At 41.7% G+C, this 21,781-nt stretch overlaps 1 protein-coding gene across 1 annotated transcript in view; it reads left to right on the top strand.

Moving 5' to 3' along the window:
* LOC134344965 (probetacellulin-like) overlaps nucleotides 1-16,705 on the top strand; it is a 102,445-nt gene extending 85,740 nt beyond the window's left edge. The window contains exons 3-6 of the mRNA XM_063045098.1: nucleotides 8,905-9,022; nucleotides 10,605-10,751; nucleotides 14,599-14,728; nucleotides 15,944-16,705. Of these exons, the coding sequence (XP_062901168.1) occupies nucleotides 8,905-9,022; nucleotides 10,605-10,751; nucleotides 14,599-14,728 (395 nt within the window). The 3' untranslated portion in view covers nucleotides 15,944-16,705. The remainder of the gene's footprint in view (nucleotides 1-8,904; nucleotides 9,023-10,604; nucleotides 10,752-14,598; nucleotides 14,729-15,943) is intronic.
* Nucleotides 16,706-21,781: the final 5,076 nt, after the last annotated feature.

The raw sequence follows: 21,781 nt of genomic DNA, 5'->3' as shown, positions 1-21,781 counted from the left end.
ACGACATGTTAAGGATATTAAACCTGATTCTAACTGATTACATTTTGTGTGTGGTGCTCAGGATTTCCCGTATCTGCAAAATTTCTTGTGTCTCTAGTTAAAATACTCCTTCCCTCTCCCTACTGTCTCTATCAGGTTTACAGCCCTCTGAAACCACTGCTTTCCTTCAATTTCTGCCTTTTTTTACATCACTTCACCATTGACTGCTATCCCTAGGCCCTGAACTCAGGAATTCCCTCAACTCTAGGCCTTTTCCACTTTTTCTCCTTGACTTATCCCTGCCTCAAGGCTTTAGTCATCTGCCCTATGTTCAGCTCACAGCGCAGTAGTAAATGGTGTTTTGCAGCACTTTTTAAAAGGAGGCCTGTGTTACCATAAAAATGCTGTATAAATTCAAGTTGTTGAAATCTATTATTGGGAAAGGCATCAAAACCCCAATATATGTTGGGGAGTTACTTGTTTAAATTCTCACTGGCGCAATCACTCTTCCCCCGCCCGTCCTTGACCAGATCACTGAGCTTGAACTGCCAATTACTGCAATTCGTGCACACGCATGCTGAGATCTTGTTGTTCCTGTACCCCTTTAGAATTGTGTTCTCAGGATTATATATTAACTCTGTGGCCAAGTCATAACAACTCTACCTGTCACCTATTTCAACAGCATATCTATATCTGATCAAAGTCACTCTACATTTCCAAGTGTAGATCATTTCCAGATGAACTCAATGCCTTCTATGTTCACTTTGACCATCAAAACATTGAGGAACCTTCACGACCTCACACAGCCCCTGATGACCCTGTGATTTTAGTCTCAGAGGCTGATGTAAGAGCAACCTTTAGGAAGGTGAACCCACAGAGACATCCAGCTCAGATAGGGTACCTGGCCGAGTACTAAAGACTTGTTCTGATCAACTGGCTGGAGTGTTCACTGATATCTTTAATCTCTCGCTTCAGCAGCCTGAGGTACCCATCTGCTTCAAGCTTACTGGTGCCTACGAAGAACGTGGAAGCATGCTTCAATAACTTCCGTTCAGTAGCATTTGTATCCACTGTGATGAATTATTTTAAGAGGTTGGTGATGAAACATATCAACTGCCCGAGGAATGACTTGGATCCAGTCCAATTTACCAACTGTCACAACAGGTCCATGGCAGATACCATTTCATTGGCTCTTCACTCAATCCTGGAAAATCTGGACAGCAAAGATGCATACATCAGGATGCTCTTCATCAACTATAGTTTGGTATTCAATACTATCATCCCCTTAAAACTAATCAATAAACTTCAAGACCTGGTCCTTAATACCTCATTGTGCAATTGGGTCTTAGATTTCCTCACTTGCAGACCCCATTCAGTTTGAACTGGCAAAAGCATCTCTGCAATCTCCATCAGCACAGGTGCACCACAAGGCTGTATGCTTAGTCCCTTGCTTTATACTTTATGCTGGAGCTAAATACAGCTCCGGTGCCATACAAGTTTGCTAGTGTTGGCTGAATCAGAGGTTGTGACGAATCAGCATACGTATAGGAGGGAGATAGAAAATCTGGCTGAGTGGTGCCACAACAACAATCTGTTACTCGATGTCAGCATGACTAAGGAGCTGATTATTGACTTCTGGAGGGGGAAAGCAGAGATCTATGAGCCAGTCCTCGTTGGGGGAGCAGAAGTGGGGAGAATCAGCATCTTTAAATTTCTCAGTGTTATAATTTCAGAGGACCTGTCCTGGGTCCAGCACATAAATGCCATTATGATGAAAGCCCAGCAACACCTCAACTTCCTTAGAAGTTTGTGAAGACTCGACATGACATCTAAAACTTTGACAAACTTCTATAGATGTGTAGTGAAGAGCATATTGACCAGTTGATTAGTATGGAAGTACCAATGCCCTTAAATAGAAAATCCTACAAAAAGTAGAGGATATGGCCAAGTCGTCACAAGTAAAGCCCTCCCCACCATTGAGCACATCAACATGGAGTGCTGATGCAGGAAAGCAGCACCAATAATCAGGGACCCCTGCCATCCAGGCCATGCTCTCTTCACGCCACTGCTATCAGAAAGGAAGTACAGGAGCCTTGGGACTCTCACCACCAGGTTCAGGAACAGATATTATGCCTCAGCCATCAGGCTCTTGAATCAGAGAGGATAACTTCACTCAACATCACTAGCCCTACCACTGAACTGTTCCCAGAACCTATGAACTCACTTTCAAGGACTCTTCATCTCGTGTTCTGGATATTTATTGTTTTTTTTTACTTATTTTATATTTACACAGTTTGTTGTTCTTTTACACATTGGTTGTTTGTCCATCCTTTTGTGGTGTGGTATTTCAATGAATTAATTGTATTTCTTCAACTTACTGTGTTTGCCCACAGGAATTAATCTCAGTGTTGTATATGGTAACATATATAGTATGTACTTCGATAATAAATTTACTTTGAACTTTTGAAATCTCCAGTACATTTCCAAGTTTTGGATATCCAGACTGATAAGCCGGTGCAGTACTGGGGGAATGCTGCACTGTCAGATGAACCATCTGTTGGGTGACCTATTAAAACCATGCTCTGCCTACACCTTCAGATCCTTGGGACGATGCTGTCTTCTCACAGCGACCATTAGGTACAAGGTGCGGAAGCCTGAAATTCATACCACCAAGTTCAAGAACAGCTACTTCCTTTCAACTATTTGGTTCTTGAACCAGTCGCCAAAACCCTAATCACTTCCTCAGTATATTGTAATGGCAGTGCAATGAACATTGTATTTTATTCTAATTGTTTTTGTATACTGTAACTGTATATAGTTTATGTTTAATTTATGTTCATTCTGTGAATGCTACCTATCTGATGCTATGTTCCTATGATGCTGTTGCAAGTATGTTTTTCATTGCACCTGTGCATATGACAGTAAACTCAATTTTGAGAGGGATCTCAGTAGTACCCCATGTCTAACCTACCTGCTACATTAGTAACTATGCTTCAAGTGTACCTCAAGGGTGGTAGAGGGTGCAGTCGGAGTATGGAACTTCATGGAAGAGGGAGCCCATAACAGGTTGTGATGGCTTTCTGCAGTAAACCTGTCATCCCCCAGGAGTATGCTGCTTTTAGGTTGTCATAGCAGCAATATATATAGCTGAACTGTAAACTAATTAGTATCAACAGCATCACTTTCATTTACATCCCACCGCTTCTGACTAAACTCTTCCACATCTCTTATAAACACCTCATTTTCCTATAGCATGTCTGTCACCTCAGATTTCAGACAGTAAGGCAGGCAGTCTGTGTTAATGCAAGATCCCCACAGACAGAAATGTGTTAATAAATAATCAATCTTTATTAGATAATCGCTCTTGATGGCTCTCGTTTCCTTACCCCTCTCAGAAATCGTGTGGTGTAAATCTCAGCTCTGCCTGAGAGACCTGAGGAGATATGGGTGAAATATAAAATCAGAAAACACTAGAAACACTCGGAAGGTCAAGTGGCATCTGTGAGAAGAGAAACAGTTCGTCAAAACCCTTGTGGCTGAAGTGTTGTGACAGAATAGTTGTGATGGGCAGAGACCTTTTGAGGATGAAAAAGGCAAGAGAGGTGGAAAGAAATTTATTTGGATGACAAAGTGGAGCTTCTCCAGGTTTAGCATTCCCAGGAGAGAAGTGACAGTGAATTCAATAAGTATACGAAAATCAAAAAAACTTTAAAAGATGCTGAAAATCTAAAACTTCCTGTGTTTTAACTTGAAATGTTAATTGTTTCTCTTCCCACAGATGCAGCTTGACCTGTTAAGTGTTTCCAACATCTTCTATTTTATTTTAGATCTGCAGACTTTGTTCATTTTCAAGATTTCTGGTGTAATGTCTTATCTAAAATATAGCGTCTTCTTACTTACATCTCCCTTCCCATTGAGAAGAAGATACAAATGCCCTGGTAAGCATGTAACTCCAGACTCAAGGACAGATTCTGTCCCATTGTTAAAAGACTATTGATTAGTCCCCTAGTACAATGAGATGGACTCTTTGCCACACAATCTACCTCATTAGGGCCTTGTATCTTACTGTGTATCTGTATTGTACTTTCTCTGTAATGGTTTATTCTGCATTCTGGTACTGTTTTATACTACCTCAATGCACTGTTGTAATGAATTGATCTGTATAAATGGGATGCAAGACTAGATTGTCACCGATTCTCAATCCATATGACTATAATAAACCAATTTGTCACCTTGCACAGGGCAATGAGTCAGTCTCCGTCGAGTGCCCAAATTTCTGCAGTGGAGTTTGAAGCTGCAGCCTTCTTACACATTGGCAAAGGAAAAGAGTATTGTGGGTGATCAGACAGGAGAGTGTGGTTGCGTGAAAGAATTATTCAGTTCCCTGGTAAATCTTTTACTGGTCTATCAAGCAGCACATTCCAGAGGGTTTTTTTGAAAAGGAGATAACCACACAAATTCTCTATCATTTCTCTAAATATTGACTTCTGGTTATCCAACCTCCTCGCTCCAGAAACTGTTTCTCCTAATGTAATCCATTAAACCCCACATAATTTTGAACCTATTAGATCTCATGCCAATTTTGTCACTGGTAAGAAGGGCAACCTCATCTTCTGCAGTCTTGTCACATCTCTGGCTCCCCTGTATCCGCAGTGTTCTCTGTAACGCTTCTCCATGCCCTTTTCAATAACTTAACATCCTGCGTAACATGTGGTGCCCAGTTAGAAAAGATTGCTGCAGCATCCTGGCTTTTTACTCTGCATTTCTTTTTGCAATCTTTCAGACCTTCCCTCAACAGTTCAGGATAAGACAGAGTTGTAGAACATCAGTCACATGATGGAATTTGTTCATCTGTGTTGGAAATGGGGCTGAGGGATCTTGAATCCAGCTGTGGAGGGTGTGACTGAAAATGGGAGGATCATTAAGATTCTCATCTCTAGATAATTGCATTATAAACTTTGTGGACAAACTTTTCAGTGGGTCTCTTTGCAGCTAGTATAGTGTGAGAATCCTATTATAGAGGTCCCTCTGTACTTGTATTCCTTGTCTCACTAAAGCCTTTTTGAATAACTCTTCAGCTTTGGTTTTGTCCTTGCCAAATTTGTTATTTTGGGTATGGTTAAATAAAAATTGAGAAAGGAAATGTGGGGAGGAAGGGCAGAACAAAGGGTGCTGGGGTAGGAGAGGTGACCGAGGTAAGGGCTAGGAGCAAAGGTTTAGATTTACCACAGTGGTCACCATCAATCCCCAAACTAGAAGTCCTACCTGATCACACCAATGATATTTCATAATCTTTTTAGGAATTCCACCTAACCTCAGCCTGGCAGTAATATTTAGTAAATTTATTTCCAGGCAAGGCCAGTATTTATTGCCCATACATTATTGCCCTGGAGCTCTGTGGTTTGCTGCGCTATTTCCCAGGTGGGTGTGGAGTCACAGATACAGGGTAAGGTCAGCAGGTGTCCTTCCTTCAGTAACATCAGTGAACATACAACAATCCAATATCCTCACTGACCAGTCACTGCAACCAGATGAGGGGAGAGTTTTCATTTCTGTAACTGTTACAGTTGTATAAAACTTTGGTTAGGCTGCACATGGAGTGCTGTGGGCAGTTCTGGTCATCTCCTTAAAGGAAGGATATGGAGGATTTGAGAAGGTGAGGAAGAGATTTACCAGCATGTTGCCTGGATTAGGCACTATCAGAAGTTGGACAAACTTGTGTTGTTTTCTCTGGAGGCTGAGGAGAGACCTGATAGGTTTATAAAATAATGAGAGGTATATATAAGGTAGACTGTCAGAATCTTTTTCCCAGGGTAGAAATGTGAAGTACTAGAGAACATGCATTTAAGAAAATATGGGATAGTTTAAAGGAAATGCATGGTGTAAGTCTGTTTTAACATAGAGTTTGGTTTGATGGACTGCCGTGAGTAGTGATGAAAGCAGATACAATAGAGGTGTTTAAGAGGTAGCTTGCATCCTCTTCTTGTAGCTTGCATCCTCTAATCCAAGTAACATCCTGGTGAATCTCTCTAGCACCCTCTCTGAAGGCACCACAATCCTTCATGTGCTAGGGTGACCAGAACTGCACACATACCACAGTGTTGTAAGAAAAAGATTCTGCCTATCCTGATCTGATTCTGGTGATACTATTGATCTAGGTCACGAGGGGAAATGAGTTAAACATTGACCAGTTTCATTTTGTGTAGTTGAGGCAGAACTGATGGGGTAAAGTCTAGGCATGAGGTTTTGCAGATGCTGGGAACCCTGAGAAACACACACATAACACCGAAAGCCTGCTGAGTTCCTCCAGCATTTTGTAGACAAGTAGTCTCTATGTCACTGGTGACAAGGTCAAAGGCTTGTATTAAATTGGATCTACAATTCAGCTGATAGCTGGGAATTCCTTTTAAATCAACTGATTTACCAGAACGCTAGGCTGGGCTTGTGTCTCACTGCGGACACTGTAGAACAAAATCAACATTGGCACTCTTGGTATTATGCAGAGGGAGTGCCGTGTTTGAGATGAGATGCGGGCCATATTTACTTCTTCTATGTTAAAGATCCCCGGCATCATTTTCGAACAGGTTGTCTTCCCTATCCCCACAATATGTATTTATACTATAAAATCGGGAAAACAACTTACTGCGTTATTAGCACGTGACCATTCAAAGTTGAAAGAGATGGTATTGAGAACTTTTAGTTCAACATTCAGGGTTACACAGAGGCACTGTGGAAGGAGTGGACCACCTTACACACTATGAACCCTGTCAAGGCACCTCTTGCTCCATCTGTGGCAGAACCTATAGTTGCTAAACTAGCCTCATCAGCCACCTCAGAGCCCACTGAACCAGATTTGCAGCTAAGTCATCAGTCTGAGGCATTGCCTCCGAAAGGTTGTTGAGGGAGTTAGTGTACTTAACTTGGCTGCTGCATTTCCTAATTGTGAAAATGACCACACTTCCGAAAGTATTACAATAGCTGCAAAGTGTTCTGAGACACGAGGTACAAAATAGGGTGAAAATAAAATACAAGACACCCTTTTGAATAATGAGAATAGTTGGCATGTTTAAACGGAGTTCTGTTAATTGAGAGGCTGGAATTGACCTAGATTAATTTCCAAATGGAAGAATGCTTTTCTGGTAACTCACTGGAAAATCCCCAACAAGGTGGAGTTTTAAAAAAAATTTGGGTGCAGCAACAGTTGAGTTTGCTCTTATAAAATTTTAAGTACCTGAGAGATTTGCCTGTATTTGTCTGAAGGCCAGCACTTTTGTCTAATGTGTTTATTACTAGAAACAAAATAGTTACAAAACCTTTTGATGTGTGATGCAACGTACCTAAAATGTAGTGACATTATAAGAAATTGTGGGTGTGGTAGAAACTAAGGTCATCTGGTGAAAGGCTCCACCTTGTTGGCATTGAGAATGGAACCCCTCCTATTGTCAATCTGTTCCTGAGCCAAAAATGTGAATAGCATGAGTTTGCAATGTGAAGGCAGTTTTATTTTTCCAAGTGTCCTTTCAATATTGAATAGCACAGCAAAAATCGTTCATCATTCCTTCTGTTGGAATTTTGAGAGGAAATTGGTTTCTTAATGCACATTGAAAAGGGTTGGTTATCGGTATCTGTATCATTAGCCAAGCAGTGGAATTAATTTAAATGAAAGGAGAATATAAATTTCGAACTTCAAAAACTGCTCAATTTGAACATAGTAAGATCTCACAACCATTACTTTATTTTATTGTCGCCAAACAATTGATACTAGAGCGTACAATCATCACAGCGATATTTGATTCTGCGCTTCGCGCTCCCTGGAGTACAAAACGATTGTAAATATAATAAAAATTTAAATTATAAATCATAAATAGAAAAGGGAAAACATATAGTGCAAAAAAACCAAGAGGCAGGTCCAGATATTTGGAGGGTACGGCCCAGTTCCAGTTCAGGATCCGTTCAGTAGTCCTATCACAGTTGGAGAGAAGCTGTTCCCAAATCTGGCCATACGAGTCTTCAAGCTCCTGAGCCTTCTCCTGGAGGGAAGAGGGAGGAAAAGTATGTTGGCTGGGTGGGTCGTGTCCTTGATTATCCTGGCAGTACTGCTCTGACAGCGTGCGGTGTAAAGTGAATCCAAGGATGGAAGATTGGTTTGTGTGATGTACTGCGCCGTGTTCACGATCTTCTGCAGCTTCTTCCGGTCTTGGACAGGACAACTTCCATACCAGGTTGTGATGCACCCTAGAAGAATGCTTTCTACGGTGCATTTATAAAAATTAGTGAGGGTTTTAGGGGACGGGCCAAATTTCTTTAGCTTTCTCAGGAAGTAGAGGAAATCTGAGCCAAATCAGCTAAGCTCCAGAAGGCAATATTCTCTGACTCTGAGGAACTCACAAGCCTCTCCACCACAACAAGGTGCCGATCCTTGGGGAAGTCACTGTTGTAATGGACTAAACGTGCCAAGTGATTATGAGCAGCATGGAAATGGGCGGATTCTAGTCATGATATATTGATAGCTGATTGTGCAAATGGAGACTACTAGAAGTGACCTCCTGATTCATTATTCTGTATGTTTGAATGACTAATTACCTCTTGAAAGGTTCACTCTAATTCAATAATCAGTAAATTGAAATGTGCCTTTAATTCCATTTGCAACACAGCATTGCTGTGCTGGAGTAACTTGAAGGTCAGGCAGCATCTGTGGAAGGACCCTTCACCTTGTCCATTTCCCTCCATGAGTGTTGCCTGACTCATTGAGTTCCTTCACCTCTTTGTGTGATGCTTCAGATTCCAGCAACTTCAGTTTCTTGTGTCTCTTTTTAATTCTAACAGTAACTTTCAGGGTTCCCTCATCTTGTTATTGCACTCACACTAGTAAGAAAAAAAACACCTCCTTTGTTTGAATGAATAAAATACTTTCTTTATGTTCAGATTCTCTTGCAGAAACTTCCCGGTCAGGGCACTTCGGCAAGTGTCCAGAATGGTTGCAGGGCTACTGTATCCAAGGTCAATGTCGCTTCGTGTTGGTAGTACAGGAGCCTTCCTGTTTGTAAGTTATTGATCAAAACCTGTTTGAGACTTCCATCTTTACAATTATTGGCCGTGACTCAGTCACTGTTGATTCCAGCTTGTGTAACCTTGTCTCAAACTCTGTACTATATTGCTTTACAACCCCTGAAATTCCTTTGAAGTGGCATCATGGTTGTAGGGAACAAAGCAGCCAAATTCCACAGCAAACTCTCACTGGCAGCAGATAATCTGTTGGCTGAAAGATCAATATAATATTTCAAACCACACATTCCTATGAATCTTTATTGCAACATGCTCCCAGATGCAGTGTGATACTGTGAATGATTTCAACATTGATCTCATGTCAGTGATCGCCAGCTGTGGGAATAGATCAGGGAGTAGGAACAGAAAGGCGCTCTGATCTGCTTGTTCTACTATTAGATGGATGGTTATAGATAACAGCTCATAAGCAGGCCCTTCGGCCCATTGAGTCTGTGGTGGATATCAACCACTGCTAAACCAATCCCCGTATTCTCATGGACCTCCCCAAATTCAATCCCCCAGAGGGAATTTACAGTGGCCAGTGAACCTGCCAACCCATGTAATGTAGGAGGAAATTGAAGCACCGATGTGAAAACTATGTGGACAGCACCAGTGGTACCTAATCTCTACCTTAACTTCACCATCTCCCCAAACGACAAAATCTGTCAGCGCTAGTTCTAAGGTTTCACAACCCCATCCTCAGTTGTTTTCGTTTTGAGGGAGTTGCAGATTTCAGCTGTCCTTGTGTGAAGAAGAGATTCCTATCACTACCCTTGATGCCTCTTGTTCAGGTTCCCCTTTTAGACCATATGACCATAGGATATTGATGAAGAATTAGGTCATTTGGTCCATCTAGTCTGCTTCACCATTTCAACAATTTTCCTCTCAGCCCCATTCTCCTGCCTTCTCCCATATCCCTTCATGCCCTGACCAATCAAGCATCTATCGACCTCTGCCTTAAATATATATTTTGACTTCCCTACTGAGAAATAATTTACTTGTTTGTTCATGCTCCCAGTTACCCTTTGATTATCTTAAACGACTCCACATTGAAGGGTCTACAGAACAAGTGTCTGCAACAACCATGTAGTTTCAGCACCAGTTTCTGGTGAACATGTGATTGAAGAGTTATAGAGAGATACAGCACAGCTCACTGAACCCACACCAACCATCACCCATCCATTTACACCAAGAAATCTCCCCCAGCTTCTACCCCTTACCTTCACACTAGTGGCAATTTACAGTTAACCAGTTAACCTACTGAGTCACGTGTCTTTGAGATTTGAGAGGAAGCCCATATGGTCGCAGAGAATGTACAAGCTCTACACAGGGAATACCTGAATCGGGATTGAACCTGGGTTTCTGACACTCTGAGGCAGCAGCTCCACTGTACCATTTAGCTGTGAGGCTGGAATGTTGGAGAAAACTGGGTCAGTCCTCACCCCCAGAGATAAGTGATTCATCGCTCACCAATAACTGGGAAAGCAAGTTACCATAAATAATCACCCAACTTAGTCCACTGCTTTTGACTTAAGGAAGATATTGTAAAAATAACTGGTGCTTTGATCTTTTCTCAACAGATGTTATCCTGGCTACGTTGGATCTCGGTGTCAACTCGTAGACGTGCTCTATCTGATGGAAGAGCGCGACCAATTCATCATCATGGGTCTGGTTCTGGCGATGGTGGTGCTCATAATACTGATAATTATCATCTGTATTTGTGTGCAGTTAAGTGTTAGACTATGTCTGGTTACATCCTCAGAAACTGTAGATAGCTCTTGGAAAGGCCAAGCTTCCTTATGGGGATAGGTTGGAGAGGCAGGAGTTTAGAAGAGTGAAAGAACTGGATTGAAACTTGTAAGACTTTGTTGCATCTTGATAGGGTGCATGTGGAGATGATGTTTTCTCTTGTGGGAGAATCTAGAATAAGGAGTTACCATAAAAATGAATTGCCCAGTTAAGACAGGTGTGGTGATTATTGTTATTTCCTGAGGGTTTGAGGCCATAAAGGGGTTGGAGGCAGATTTTTCGAATATCTTAATGCACCATTAGGTACTTGATAAGCAATGAGATAAAAGATAATTTAAAAAAACTACAACAAAAATCAAAATGTGGAAAACAGCAGGTCAGGAAGCATCTCTGGTGACAGAAACAGTAAACATTTCAGGCTAAAGACCCTTTGTCTGTGGTGGAGGGTTGCTGGGGTGGGGGAAGGGTAGGCTGATATGTAATGTTGAAATTATTGTCCATATAAACCATGATATTATTAAATATCAGAGCAGACTGATCGGGATTGAACCTGGGTTTCTGACACTCTGAGGCAGCAGCTCCACTGTACCATTTAGTTGTGAGGCTGGAATGTTGGAGAAAACTGGGTCAGTCCTCACTCCCAGAGATAAGGGATCATGTAACATCTGAACACATTTGTTTTTCTTTCATCTGACAGAAAGGGGTCACGCTTTGTTTCCAAGGATAAAGCTTTAGTATAAGTTTAATAATTTAATTAGTTTCTGCTCATATTAAGTTATATGACTGGTGTTCTATTAGTCATATTGTTGAATTATCTCGATCTGTGGCATACAAGATAATTTAGTAAGCATTCAGAATCCTAGGTAAGGGGTAAGATACACAGCAAGGCAGTCATCGAGGTTAAGACCATAAGATATAGGAGCAGAATTAGGCCATTTGGCCCATCGAGTCTTCTCCGTCATTGCACCATGGCTGATCCAATTTTCCTTTCAGCTCCAATCTCTTGCCTTGTCCACGGATCCCTTCATGCCCTGAGCAATCAAGAATCTATCCCTCTGCCTTAAATATAGATAAAGACTTGGACTCCACAGCTACCAGTGGCAAAGAGTTCCACAGATTTACCATTCTCTGGCTAAAAAAAATTCCTCCTCATCTCTGTTCTAAAAGGACGACCCTCTATTCTGAGGCTGTGTTCTCTGGTCTTAGACTCTCCCACCATAGGAAACATCCTCTCCACGCCCATCCTATCAAGGCCTTTCACCATTCAATAGGTTTCAATGAGGTTATTCCTCATTCTTCTGAATTCTAGTAATACAGGCCCAGAGCCATCAAACGCTCCTCATATGACAAGCCATTCAATCTTTCAATCATTTTCATGAACCTCCTTTGAACCCTCTCCATATTCAGCACATCCTTTCTAAGATAAAGGGCCCAAACCTGTTCACAGTACTCTGTGAGGCCTCATCAGTGCTTTATAAAGTTTCAACATGACATCCTTGCTTTCATATTCTAGTCGACTTGAAATGAATGCTAACATTGCATTTGCCTTCCTCACCATTGACTCAACCTGCAAATTAACTTTAGGAGAATCCTGCACAAGGACTCCCAAGTCCCTTTGAGTCTCGGTTTTTTGTTTTTTATCCCCATTTAGAAAATAGTCAACCTTTTCATTTCTTCAAACGAAGTGCATGACCATGTACTCCATCTGGCATTTATTTGCCCATTCTCCTAATTTTTTAAAATTCTTCTCTGGCCTCTCTACTTCCTTAAAACTACCTGCCCCTCCATCTATCTTCATATCGTCATCAAACTTTACTACAAAGCCATCAATTCCATCATTGACATATAACATAAAAAGAGTAATTAACAACACAGACCCCTATGGACCACCACCTCACCGGCAGTCAGTCAGAAAAGGCTCCCTTCATTCCCATTCTTTGCCTCCTGTCAATCAGCCACTGCTTTATCCATGCTAGAATCTTTCCTGTAATGCCATGGGTTCATAGCTTGTTAAGCAGCCTCATGTGTGGCACTTTGTCAAAGACGTTCTGAAAATGCAAGTACACAACATCAACATATTCTCCTTTGTCTATCCTGCTTGTTACTTCTTCAAAGAATTCCAACAGATTTGTCAGGCTAGATTTTCCCTTGAGGAAACCATGCTGACTACGGCCTATTTTATCATATTCCTCCAAGTGCCCTGAGACCTCATCTTTAATAATCAACTTCAACATCTTCCCAACCACTGAGGCCAGACTAACTGGCCTATAATTTCCTTTCTTCTGCCTCCCTCCCTTCTTGAAGAGTGGAGTGATATTTGCAATTTTTTAGTCTTCCAGAACCATTCTAGAATCAAGTGATTCTTAGCGCCTCCACAATCTCTTCAGTCATTTCTTTCAGAACTGGTTCAGGTGACCTATCTACCTTCAGACCTTTCAGTTTCCCAAAAACCTTCTCTCTAGTTATGGTAACTTCACACACTTCATGCCTCCTGACACCTGGAACTTCTGCCATATTGCTAGTGGCTTCCACAGTCAAAACTGATGCAAAATACTTAGTCAGTTTGTCCACTATTTTGTTGTCCCCCAGTATGACCTCTCCAGCATCATTTTCCAGCAGTCCAATATCCATTCGTGCCACTCTTTTACACTTCATGTATCTGAAGAAACATTTGGTATCCTCTTTAATATTATTGGCTCACGCACTTGTGTGTTCCATCTTTACCTTCTAAGTGACTTTTTAGTTGCCTTCTGTTGGTTTTTAGAAGCTTCCCAATCCCCTAACTTTTGCTCTTCCACTAATCCACTAATCTTTGCTCTTTTATATGCCCTGTCATTGACTTTTATGTTGGCTATGACTGCTCTTGTTAGCCATGGTTGTGCCATCTAAATATATACATCAAGTCAGGGGCAGCATTTGAATGAAGCCAAGCTGGTGTGCTGTGTTCCTGTGAAATGGCAGGGAGTAAAAGGATTTGGCTGTAATAGTGCCCATGGAGGGGATTAACAAACATGAGTTTGTGAGATGCTTTGTGGCTGTACTGGATGGCTTGTGATTGTGAGTCTGGGCAGCCAATCAGTGGAGGAGAAAAGCACATAATTGTGTCAAGGGATTGAAGAAGGCACAGGCAAGTCCTTCAAGAAGATGATACCTGGCAGAGATGGGGGAGAGAGAGAGAGAGAGTATATGTATATACATATATGTATGTGTGTGTGTGTGTGTGTTTGTACATAGACAGAGCAAGGTTGGTTATGTGAAGAGGCAACTTGGAGATATCCAAGAACTGTGTATTAAAAGGTGGATGTAAAATTAAATACTGTTACCGAGTCATAGAGAAGTACAGCACAGACTCTTTGATAAGTTCCACTTATAATTATTTTTAAAGAAGTTCAAATGCTTCCACCATTTAGTCTTTTTTTTGCAAGTTTGTTATGAACTCACCAGGTTTTTGAACAGAAAGCATAAATAAAACCCTAATTAAGGTTAGGATAAATATTGATGTCAGCTTCTGCAAGACTAAATTGGTTTAAACTAAATACAGAGCATACTTAGAGTCACGGAAAAATAAGATTTTCACTAAATTTGTCGATTTGTAACCGTGTGAGGTGTTCAAGGAATCAAGGTATTAGATTCACTTTGAAATCAGGGAGGAACCAGATCTTGGGCTATAGGCTAAGAAATTTGTTCTATAAAAATATTACATCTTCTCTTGGTATTTCTGAGGAAAGCAAACTGTCTGACTTGCGTAGAAGTAGAGGAGTGTGATTCAACTTATGAGGAATATTTTTCAAAGACCTCCATTTCTCCCAACTTTTCTGTGTATAGTTGTTATCGCAGGAAGTATAATGGAAGGAAGAAGTTGGAAGTGTGTAGCGGAGCTACAAACCCACAACCAGTTGAGGAGAGAAATGTACAAGGTGAAAATGAAGATACAGTAGTGACCACGCTTGCCTGAGTGAGTAGTGACTTGGCATTGGTTTATTTCTGAGGCTTGTGCTTTTACATGGAGGTTCCCTTCACTTACAGTATAAGATGACCACTTTGATCACTTTGCACTAAAATGGACTTCCTTTTAGTTGTGATTTTGTTTTTGTGACTTTTTAAAAAATAGATGTTTTGCTTGTGAACACTGCTGTGATGCCTTGTAAAGCTGCTGTAAGTAATCACTGACATATGTCATATGTTAACAGCAGCAGTGCAGTGCAAAGCATAAAAATGATTATCAGTGAAAAAGACAAATAATGAGGAAGTGTTACACACTAAATGCTGGAAGAATTCAGCGCATCAGGCAATGTCAGTGGAGGGGAATAAGTAGTTGACATTTTGGGGGACTCCTGACTTGCTGAGTTCCTCCAGCATTTATGTGTGCTGCTCAAGATTCCCGGCATGTCTTATGTCAGTGAGGTAGTGTTAATGAGCCCACGGTCCACTCAGTTTTTCATTTCTCCTGTGCATACATATATGTGTGCATGTGATAATGAGCAACTTTGAATAGAACCCACATGATTACTGACATTGGGGAGGACTTTAAGGGTTTGGTTATTACCCTGTTGATAACCTTGGGGTTGATTCTCAGTAAATGCAGATTCTACTGCACAGAAGCAGGCCCTTCTGCTCAGCATTGATAGTTCCTCACACTGTCTTTATTACACCTGTCACAACATCCTTCCCTTATTGAGCAACCCACCCATTTCCGTCAGTGTATTCGTTCTGATCCACACCAGCCTTTACAGAGGGTAGCCCCAAGGGAATATCATTCCTCCAAATGTTCTTTACACTGCGTAGTGCAATGTATGAATAACTTTAGAATGACTTACATGTTGTGAAATTTGTTTTTGCGGTAACAGTACGGTGCAAGATTTTAAAAAGTTGCTAAAAATAACAAAATAAAGATACAGTGCAAAACAATAAGGAGTAACAAGGTAGTGTTCATGGATTGTTCAGAAATCTGATAGTGGAGGGGAAGAACTGTTCCTAAATCATTGAGTGTGGATCTTCAGGATTCTCTGATGGGGAGGAACAAGTCAGTGTGTTGAGGGAGGTTGATGCTTGAGACTTTAACTTCAAAAAGTAGGATTCAAGATAAAGAAAAAGCAAAGAATGATTTAAAGAGTACAGTTTCTCTGCTCAATTAAAATGGACTTTTCTTTGTCTCTCCCCTCCACCACAGGGTCATACCAGAGGTGCTTGCAGGTCAGATGTTCTTCCAGAGATGTGATATATGGCAAGATCACTGCCAAGATTAGGGTGGATCCTGGCAGCCTGACCTATTCAGGGGCATTTTCAGATTTGAAGAGGTACAGATTAAATTTGGTGATAAAGGGAAGATTCTGTCACTGCTCTGCCGAGGGTGAAACGAGAATTACTTGCGGTTTTCCATATTTGTACTTCACCATATTTGGAAATGACATCACAAACTCTGGAAGGATGTCAATGCAAGAAGTTGACACCTAGAGCTCAGGAAAAGATCAAGCGGTTTGTCCATGATGTTAGACACACCCCAGGTTGATCTGGAAGTCTTTCCGATTGAACAGACAAGCTTTTGTTCTCAATAGTACCACACCTGTAACTAAAGCCAAAATTTGTGTTACTTAAAGATTCTGAAACACAGGATGAATTGAAGTATTTATATTTGCTAATTTTAAAGAAGGTAATTTTAAAGAAAAGTACTGATTCGTGATGGTCACTTGATTTTTTTTGCTCTGACACTGCATTTGGCATTTGTATACTGATAAATGTGAAATGGTTGTGGAGAGAAAAAGTTTAGAAACCATGTCATTTTCATATATTAAGGGAACAAAAATATAGAGATTAAATACTGATGAATGTATTACATTTGGAATCTCTGGTCCATACCTACACTGCTGGAACTCTGTATTGAAGCAATCCATGGATTTTGTGCCAGCATGACAAGGAAGGAAATTTACTATTTAATAAAATTTCTTCATTTGTGAATTACCTAGTTGTCACTATAGTGTTTTAACTTGCTGAAACATGGATACAAGTGATGGGTGCTTTGAATGTGCCTGGGTATCCAGAGCAAAATGTGGTAATGGTGGTATTATAACTATTTCTGTATCCCAATGCATCACATATAGTCACAGGCTGTACACAGTTTGGTTTGTCACCCAATGCATTGCGACTTCATTCTACGGTACTGTGTCAAGCACCATGATGCTATATTTAATTGAATGTCAAATGGATTCATTGGCCGTTGGTCAGCATTCTTCCTTACTCTTTGGCAGTATTTAATAACGTTACATGCAGATAAAACCTATGCCTTAGATCATAAAATAGTTACAGCACTGAAGGAGAACATTCAGCCTTTAAAATTCATGCCAGTCCTAGCAGAGAAGTCCCATAGGCTTATAAATTATTCTCCCCCCATTTACCTTTTTGAAAGCCCTGACTGACATCTGTACAGCTTTGTAGAGGCAGTGAGATCTAGAGCACAAGCACAATGTGTAAAATCTTTCTTCCTTACAACCATACATGCTCATCACTTTAAATCTGTACCTCTGATCTTTGAACCACTTACTATAGAGAACTGCGTCCCTTGATTTACTTTCTGTAAACCTGTCATGGTCTTGTCCAGCTCCATAAATCTCCTACCAACATCCCATACTTCAAGATGAGTAAGCCCACCACCTCCAGCCTGACCCAGGTACTGAAATCCTTCACAAACACAGCGATTCTGCTGATGCTGGAAATTCAGAGTAACACACACAAAATGTGGAGGAACTTAGCAGGTCAGGCAGCATCTGTAGAAAGGAATAAACAGTCAATGTTTTGAGCCAAGATTTTTCATCAGAGCTAGAAAGGAAGGGTACAGAAGCCTGAATAAGGTAGCGAGGAGAAGGAGTACGAGATGGCAGGTGGCAGGTGACAGGTGAGGGGGAAGGTTGGTGGGTGGGAAGGGGATAAAGTGAAGTGATGAATTGGGAGGTGATAGGTAGAAAAGGTAGAGAATGGAAGAAGAAGGAATCTGATAGAAGAAGAGAGTGGACCATGGGAGAAATGGCAGCAGAGACAGGTGAGAGGAAGAGGGGTACTAGGGGAGACAGAATGCAAAATGGAAAAGAGAGAAGTGGGAAGAGGGAGAAATTACTGGAAGTTGGAGAAATTAATGTACTTGCCATCAGCTTGGAGATCTCCCAGACGAAAATTAAGGTATTAGAACATAAGAAATAGGAGCAGGAGTAGGCCATTCGGCCCATTGAGCCTGCCCCACCACTCAATAAGATCATGGCTGATCTGTCCGTAAACTCATCTCCATCTACCTGCCTTTTCCCCATCACCCTACTATGTAAAAATCTATCTAAACGTACCTTAAATATATTTAGTGAAGAAGCCTCAACTGCTTCCCTAGGCAGAGAATTCCACAGATTCACCACTCTCTGGGAAAAACAGTTTCTTCTCATCTCCATCCTAAATTTTCTCCCCAGAATCTTGAGGCAATGTCCCCTAGTTCTAGTCTCACCCACCAATGGAGACAACTTTCCTGCTTCTATCTTATCCATCCCTTTCAAAATTTTGTATGTTTCTATATATACGTATGTATTCCTCCCCCAACCTGAGATTGGCCTCATGCAGCATTAGAGGAAGACATGGGCTGCCATGTCGGAATGTGAATAGGAAGTAGAGTTAAGATGGATGGACACCAAGAAATCCCACCAGTTGTGACCGATGGAATGAAGGAGTTTAACAAATTGGTCCCCCAATCTATGTAGAGTTTTGCTGGTGTAGAGGAGGCTCCTCCAGCAGCATTGGATATTGTAGATGACTCCAAAAAACTTGCAGGTGAATTGTTAGCTACTACCCCTCTGTTCCTTATCTCTCTACTCCCGACCTGTCTATTTCTTCCTACCCCAGCCTCCCATCACCTCGTTTCTTTCCTTTCCCATCTGCCTATCACCCACACAATTCCCCCATTGTTCCCTTCTGCCATCCCCACCTTCCTACCCTAACAGACTCTACCATATGCAGTTCTTTGTTACCTCTACCTATCACCTCACAGCCTCCGTCACCATCTCCCCATTCTCCCCCCCCCCACCCCTTGCCTGGAGAAGTATATACTGGCTACAGTACTCCAGCTCTGATCTAGCTGTGGCTTGTATGGGTTCACATAAATTTCTCTACCACTGTTTGATTTGGAGGATTCCACACACTTTAGTAAACTGTCTCTCTATAAACCCTGCCACTTTCAAGGATCCACACACATAGCCACGCTCTAGTCCCTCGCATCCATGTACTAATCATAAGAACATATAGGAAAAGAAATAGATCATTGGGACCCATCTGCTGTACCAAACAATCATGGCTAATTTCAACCCCATTTTACTGCCTTCTCCCCATAAAGTTTACCCATCCTTACCCATCAAGAACCTGTAGTTTCTGTCTTAAATACATCCAATGATTTGGCCTCCTCCACTCTCTGTGGCAATGAATTCCAGAGATTCACCACCATCTGATGTTTCGTCATTACAGTGGAGTAAAGTGAATCATAGAGGCACAAGAGAGGAGCTGGCTAAAGTTGATTGGAAGGGGACACTAGCAGGGATAACAGCAGAATAGCAATGGTAGGAGTTTCTGGGGGCAATTTGGAAATTGTAGGATAGATCCATCCCAAAGATGAGGAAGTTTTGCAAAGGGAGGATGAGAAGGGTAGTCAAAGACAGTATAAAAGGAAAAGATGGACATATAGCAAAAAAATTAATGCAAAGTTAGAGGATTGGGAAGCTTTTAAAATCAACAGAAGGCAACTAAAAGAGCCATAAGGAGGAAAAGGATGAAATACAAAGGTAAACTAGCCAATAATATATAAGAGGATACTATAGGTCTTTTTCAGATATATAAAAAGAAAAGGTGAGAGTGGATATGGGGCTGCAGGAAAATGATGTTGGTGAGGTAGTAATGCAGGACAAAGAAATAGCGTACAAACTTATTGTCATTGAGTATATTTAAAGTAGAGGTTAATAGGTTCTGGATTAGTCAGGGCATCAAAGATTATGGGGAGAAGGCAGGAGAATAAGGTTGAGAGGGATAATAAAGCAGCCATGATAGAATGGCAGCACTGACTCGATAAGCTGAATTATTGAATTCTTCTCCTGTCTTTAATGGTCTGACTGAAGAAATTCCTCCTCATCTTAGTTTTAAAGGGATATCCTTTTATTCTCACACTGTGCCCTGGGTTCCTAGACTCTACTACTAATAGACATATCCTCTTCACATCCGCTCTCTCCATGTTTTTCAGTATGCAGTTAGTTTCAGTAAGAGCTCCCCTCATCCTTGTAAGCTTCTTCACGTACAGAGCCAGAGCCATCAAATGCTCCATATACGTTAACCTGATCACTTAGTCTGTACTTTGTACCCTTGTTCTTACAACTACGTCACTGTACTATCAATTTGAGGGACATGTCTCTTAGGGACTTGGGGTGTGTGTGTGTGTGTGTGTGTGTGTGTGTGTGTTTGCTTGCTATCTTGAATGTGCTGTGGACGTTTTACAATTTGGCACAAGAGGAACAGTTTCATTCGGTTGTATTCATGTATGGTTGAGTATAAATTAAAATAAACTTGATTTACTTGACTTGCACACACCTGGATATTAAATTCACCTGCTACAGTCCACACCATTTACCACACCTTCTAAGTATGAACCTGTTCAAACCCCATTATAGCCCTTTCCTCACTCCTCCCTCTCTTCACTTTGCACCATCTATCTCCCCCCTCCCCACTCCCCATGCTCAGTCCTGATTCAGGGTCTCAATCCCTCCATCTCCACAGAGGCTGCCTGACCCGCCACGTTCTCCAGCAGTTTATTTCTTGCTGTCGATTTCTCCTTTAGGTATTCCAGCTGTCACCTCATTCTCTACATGCCAATAAACATTTATAATCAACTGTCAGAGACACAGAGGTTCTGCAGATGCTGGAAACCTTGAGCAACACAATCAAAATGCTGGAGTAGCTCAGCAGCTCATGCAGCATCTATGGAGGAAATAAGCAGTCGACATTTCGGGCCAAGACCCTTCATCAGGGTGGAGGTCTCCGCCCAAAACTTCAGCTGTTATTTCCCTCCATGGGTGCTGCTTGTGTGGCACGTGGCCAAGTGGTTAGGGCATTGGACTAGCGATCTGAAGGTCGTGGGTTCGAGCCTCGGCAAAGGCAGCGTGTATGTCCTTGAGCAAGGCACTTAACCACACAATGCTCCAGTCTACCCAGCTGAGAACGGGTACCGGCAAAAATGGGGGTTAACCTCGCAATAGACTGGCGTCCTATCTGGGGGGGGGGAAGCGGACTTGTACTCCCAGTTGCTTCATGCCACGGAAACCGGCATAAGCACCGGCCTGATGGGCCACAAGGCTCGTGACGGGCTTTAATAGGTGCTGCCCGACCTGCTGAGTTTACACACCCCTCCTTTTATTACCCACTCACTATTTATTCCTAGAGTGACTCATGGAATTAATGCATGTGAGTGAGAGTAGGTGCATCACAGGAGATTACTGTTCTGTGTTAATCCCAAAACAGCCAGTTGTGCTTCACCTTCTGGACAGCAGATTGGTTTTCTTGCTAACGTTAACCTTCAGACCAATCCGCAGTACAAACACATGAAAGGCTGCTGCCACAAAGCAAGGAAAGGAGAGAATTTTTTTTATATCACCTGACTCAGTGTCCTGGAGCACTTTACAGTTTAAAAAAAACAATATACTCGGTGGATTAGCCAGCATCTATAGAGGGAAATGAATGGTTGAAGTTTGAGGTCAAGACTCTTTCGACTGAAGGAGTGGAGATAGTGAGTATAAAGGAGAGGAGAGACTGGAGTAAGAGCTAGCAGGTGATAGGTTGATCCAGGTGAGGAGGTGGTGATGGGTAGATAGTGACAGAGACAAGAAGTGAAACGTGAAGCAACAGAAGGCTGCAGTTGTTGGAATCTGATAGGGAAGGGAGATGAAGCGTGGAACTAAATAAGGGAGGTCAGGGCAGCAAATGGGAGTAGTGGGAAGATTGTGTG

The sequence above is a fragment of the Mobula hypostoma genome, chromosome 4 (assembly GCF_963921235.1).
Source record: "Mobula hypostoma chromosome 4, sMobHyp1.1, whole genome shotgun sequence".
Taxonomy (NCBI): Eukaryota; Metazoa; Chordata; class Chondrichthyes; order Myliobatiformes; family Myliobatidae; genus Mobula; species Mobula hypostoma.
This window is presented reverse-complemented; position numbering and strand designations above follow the sequence as displayed.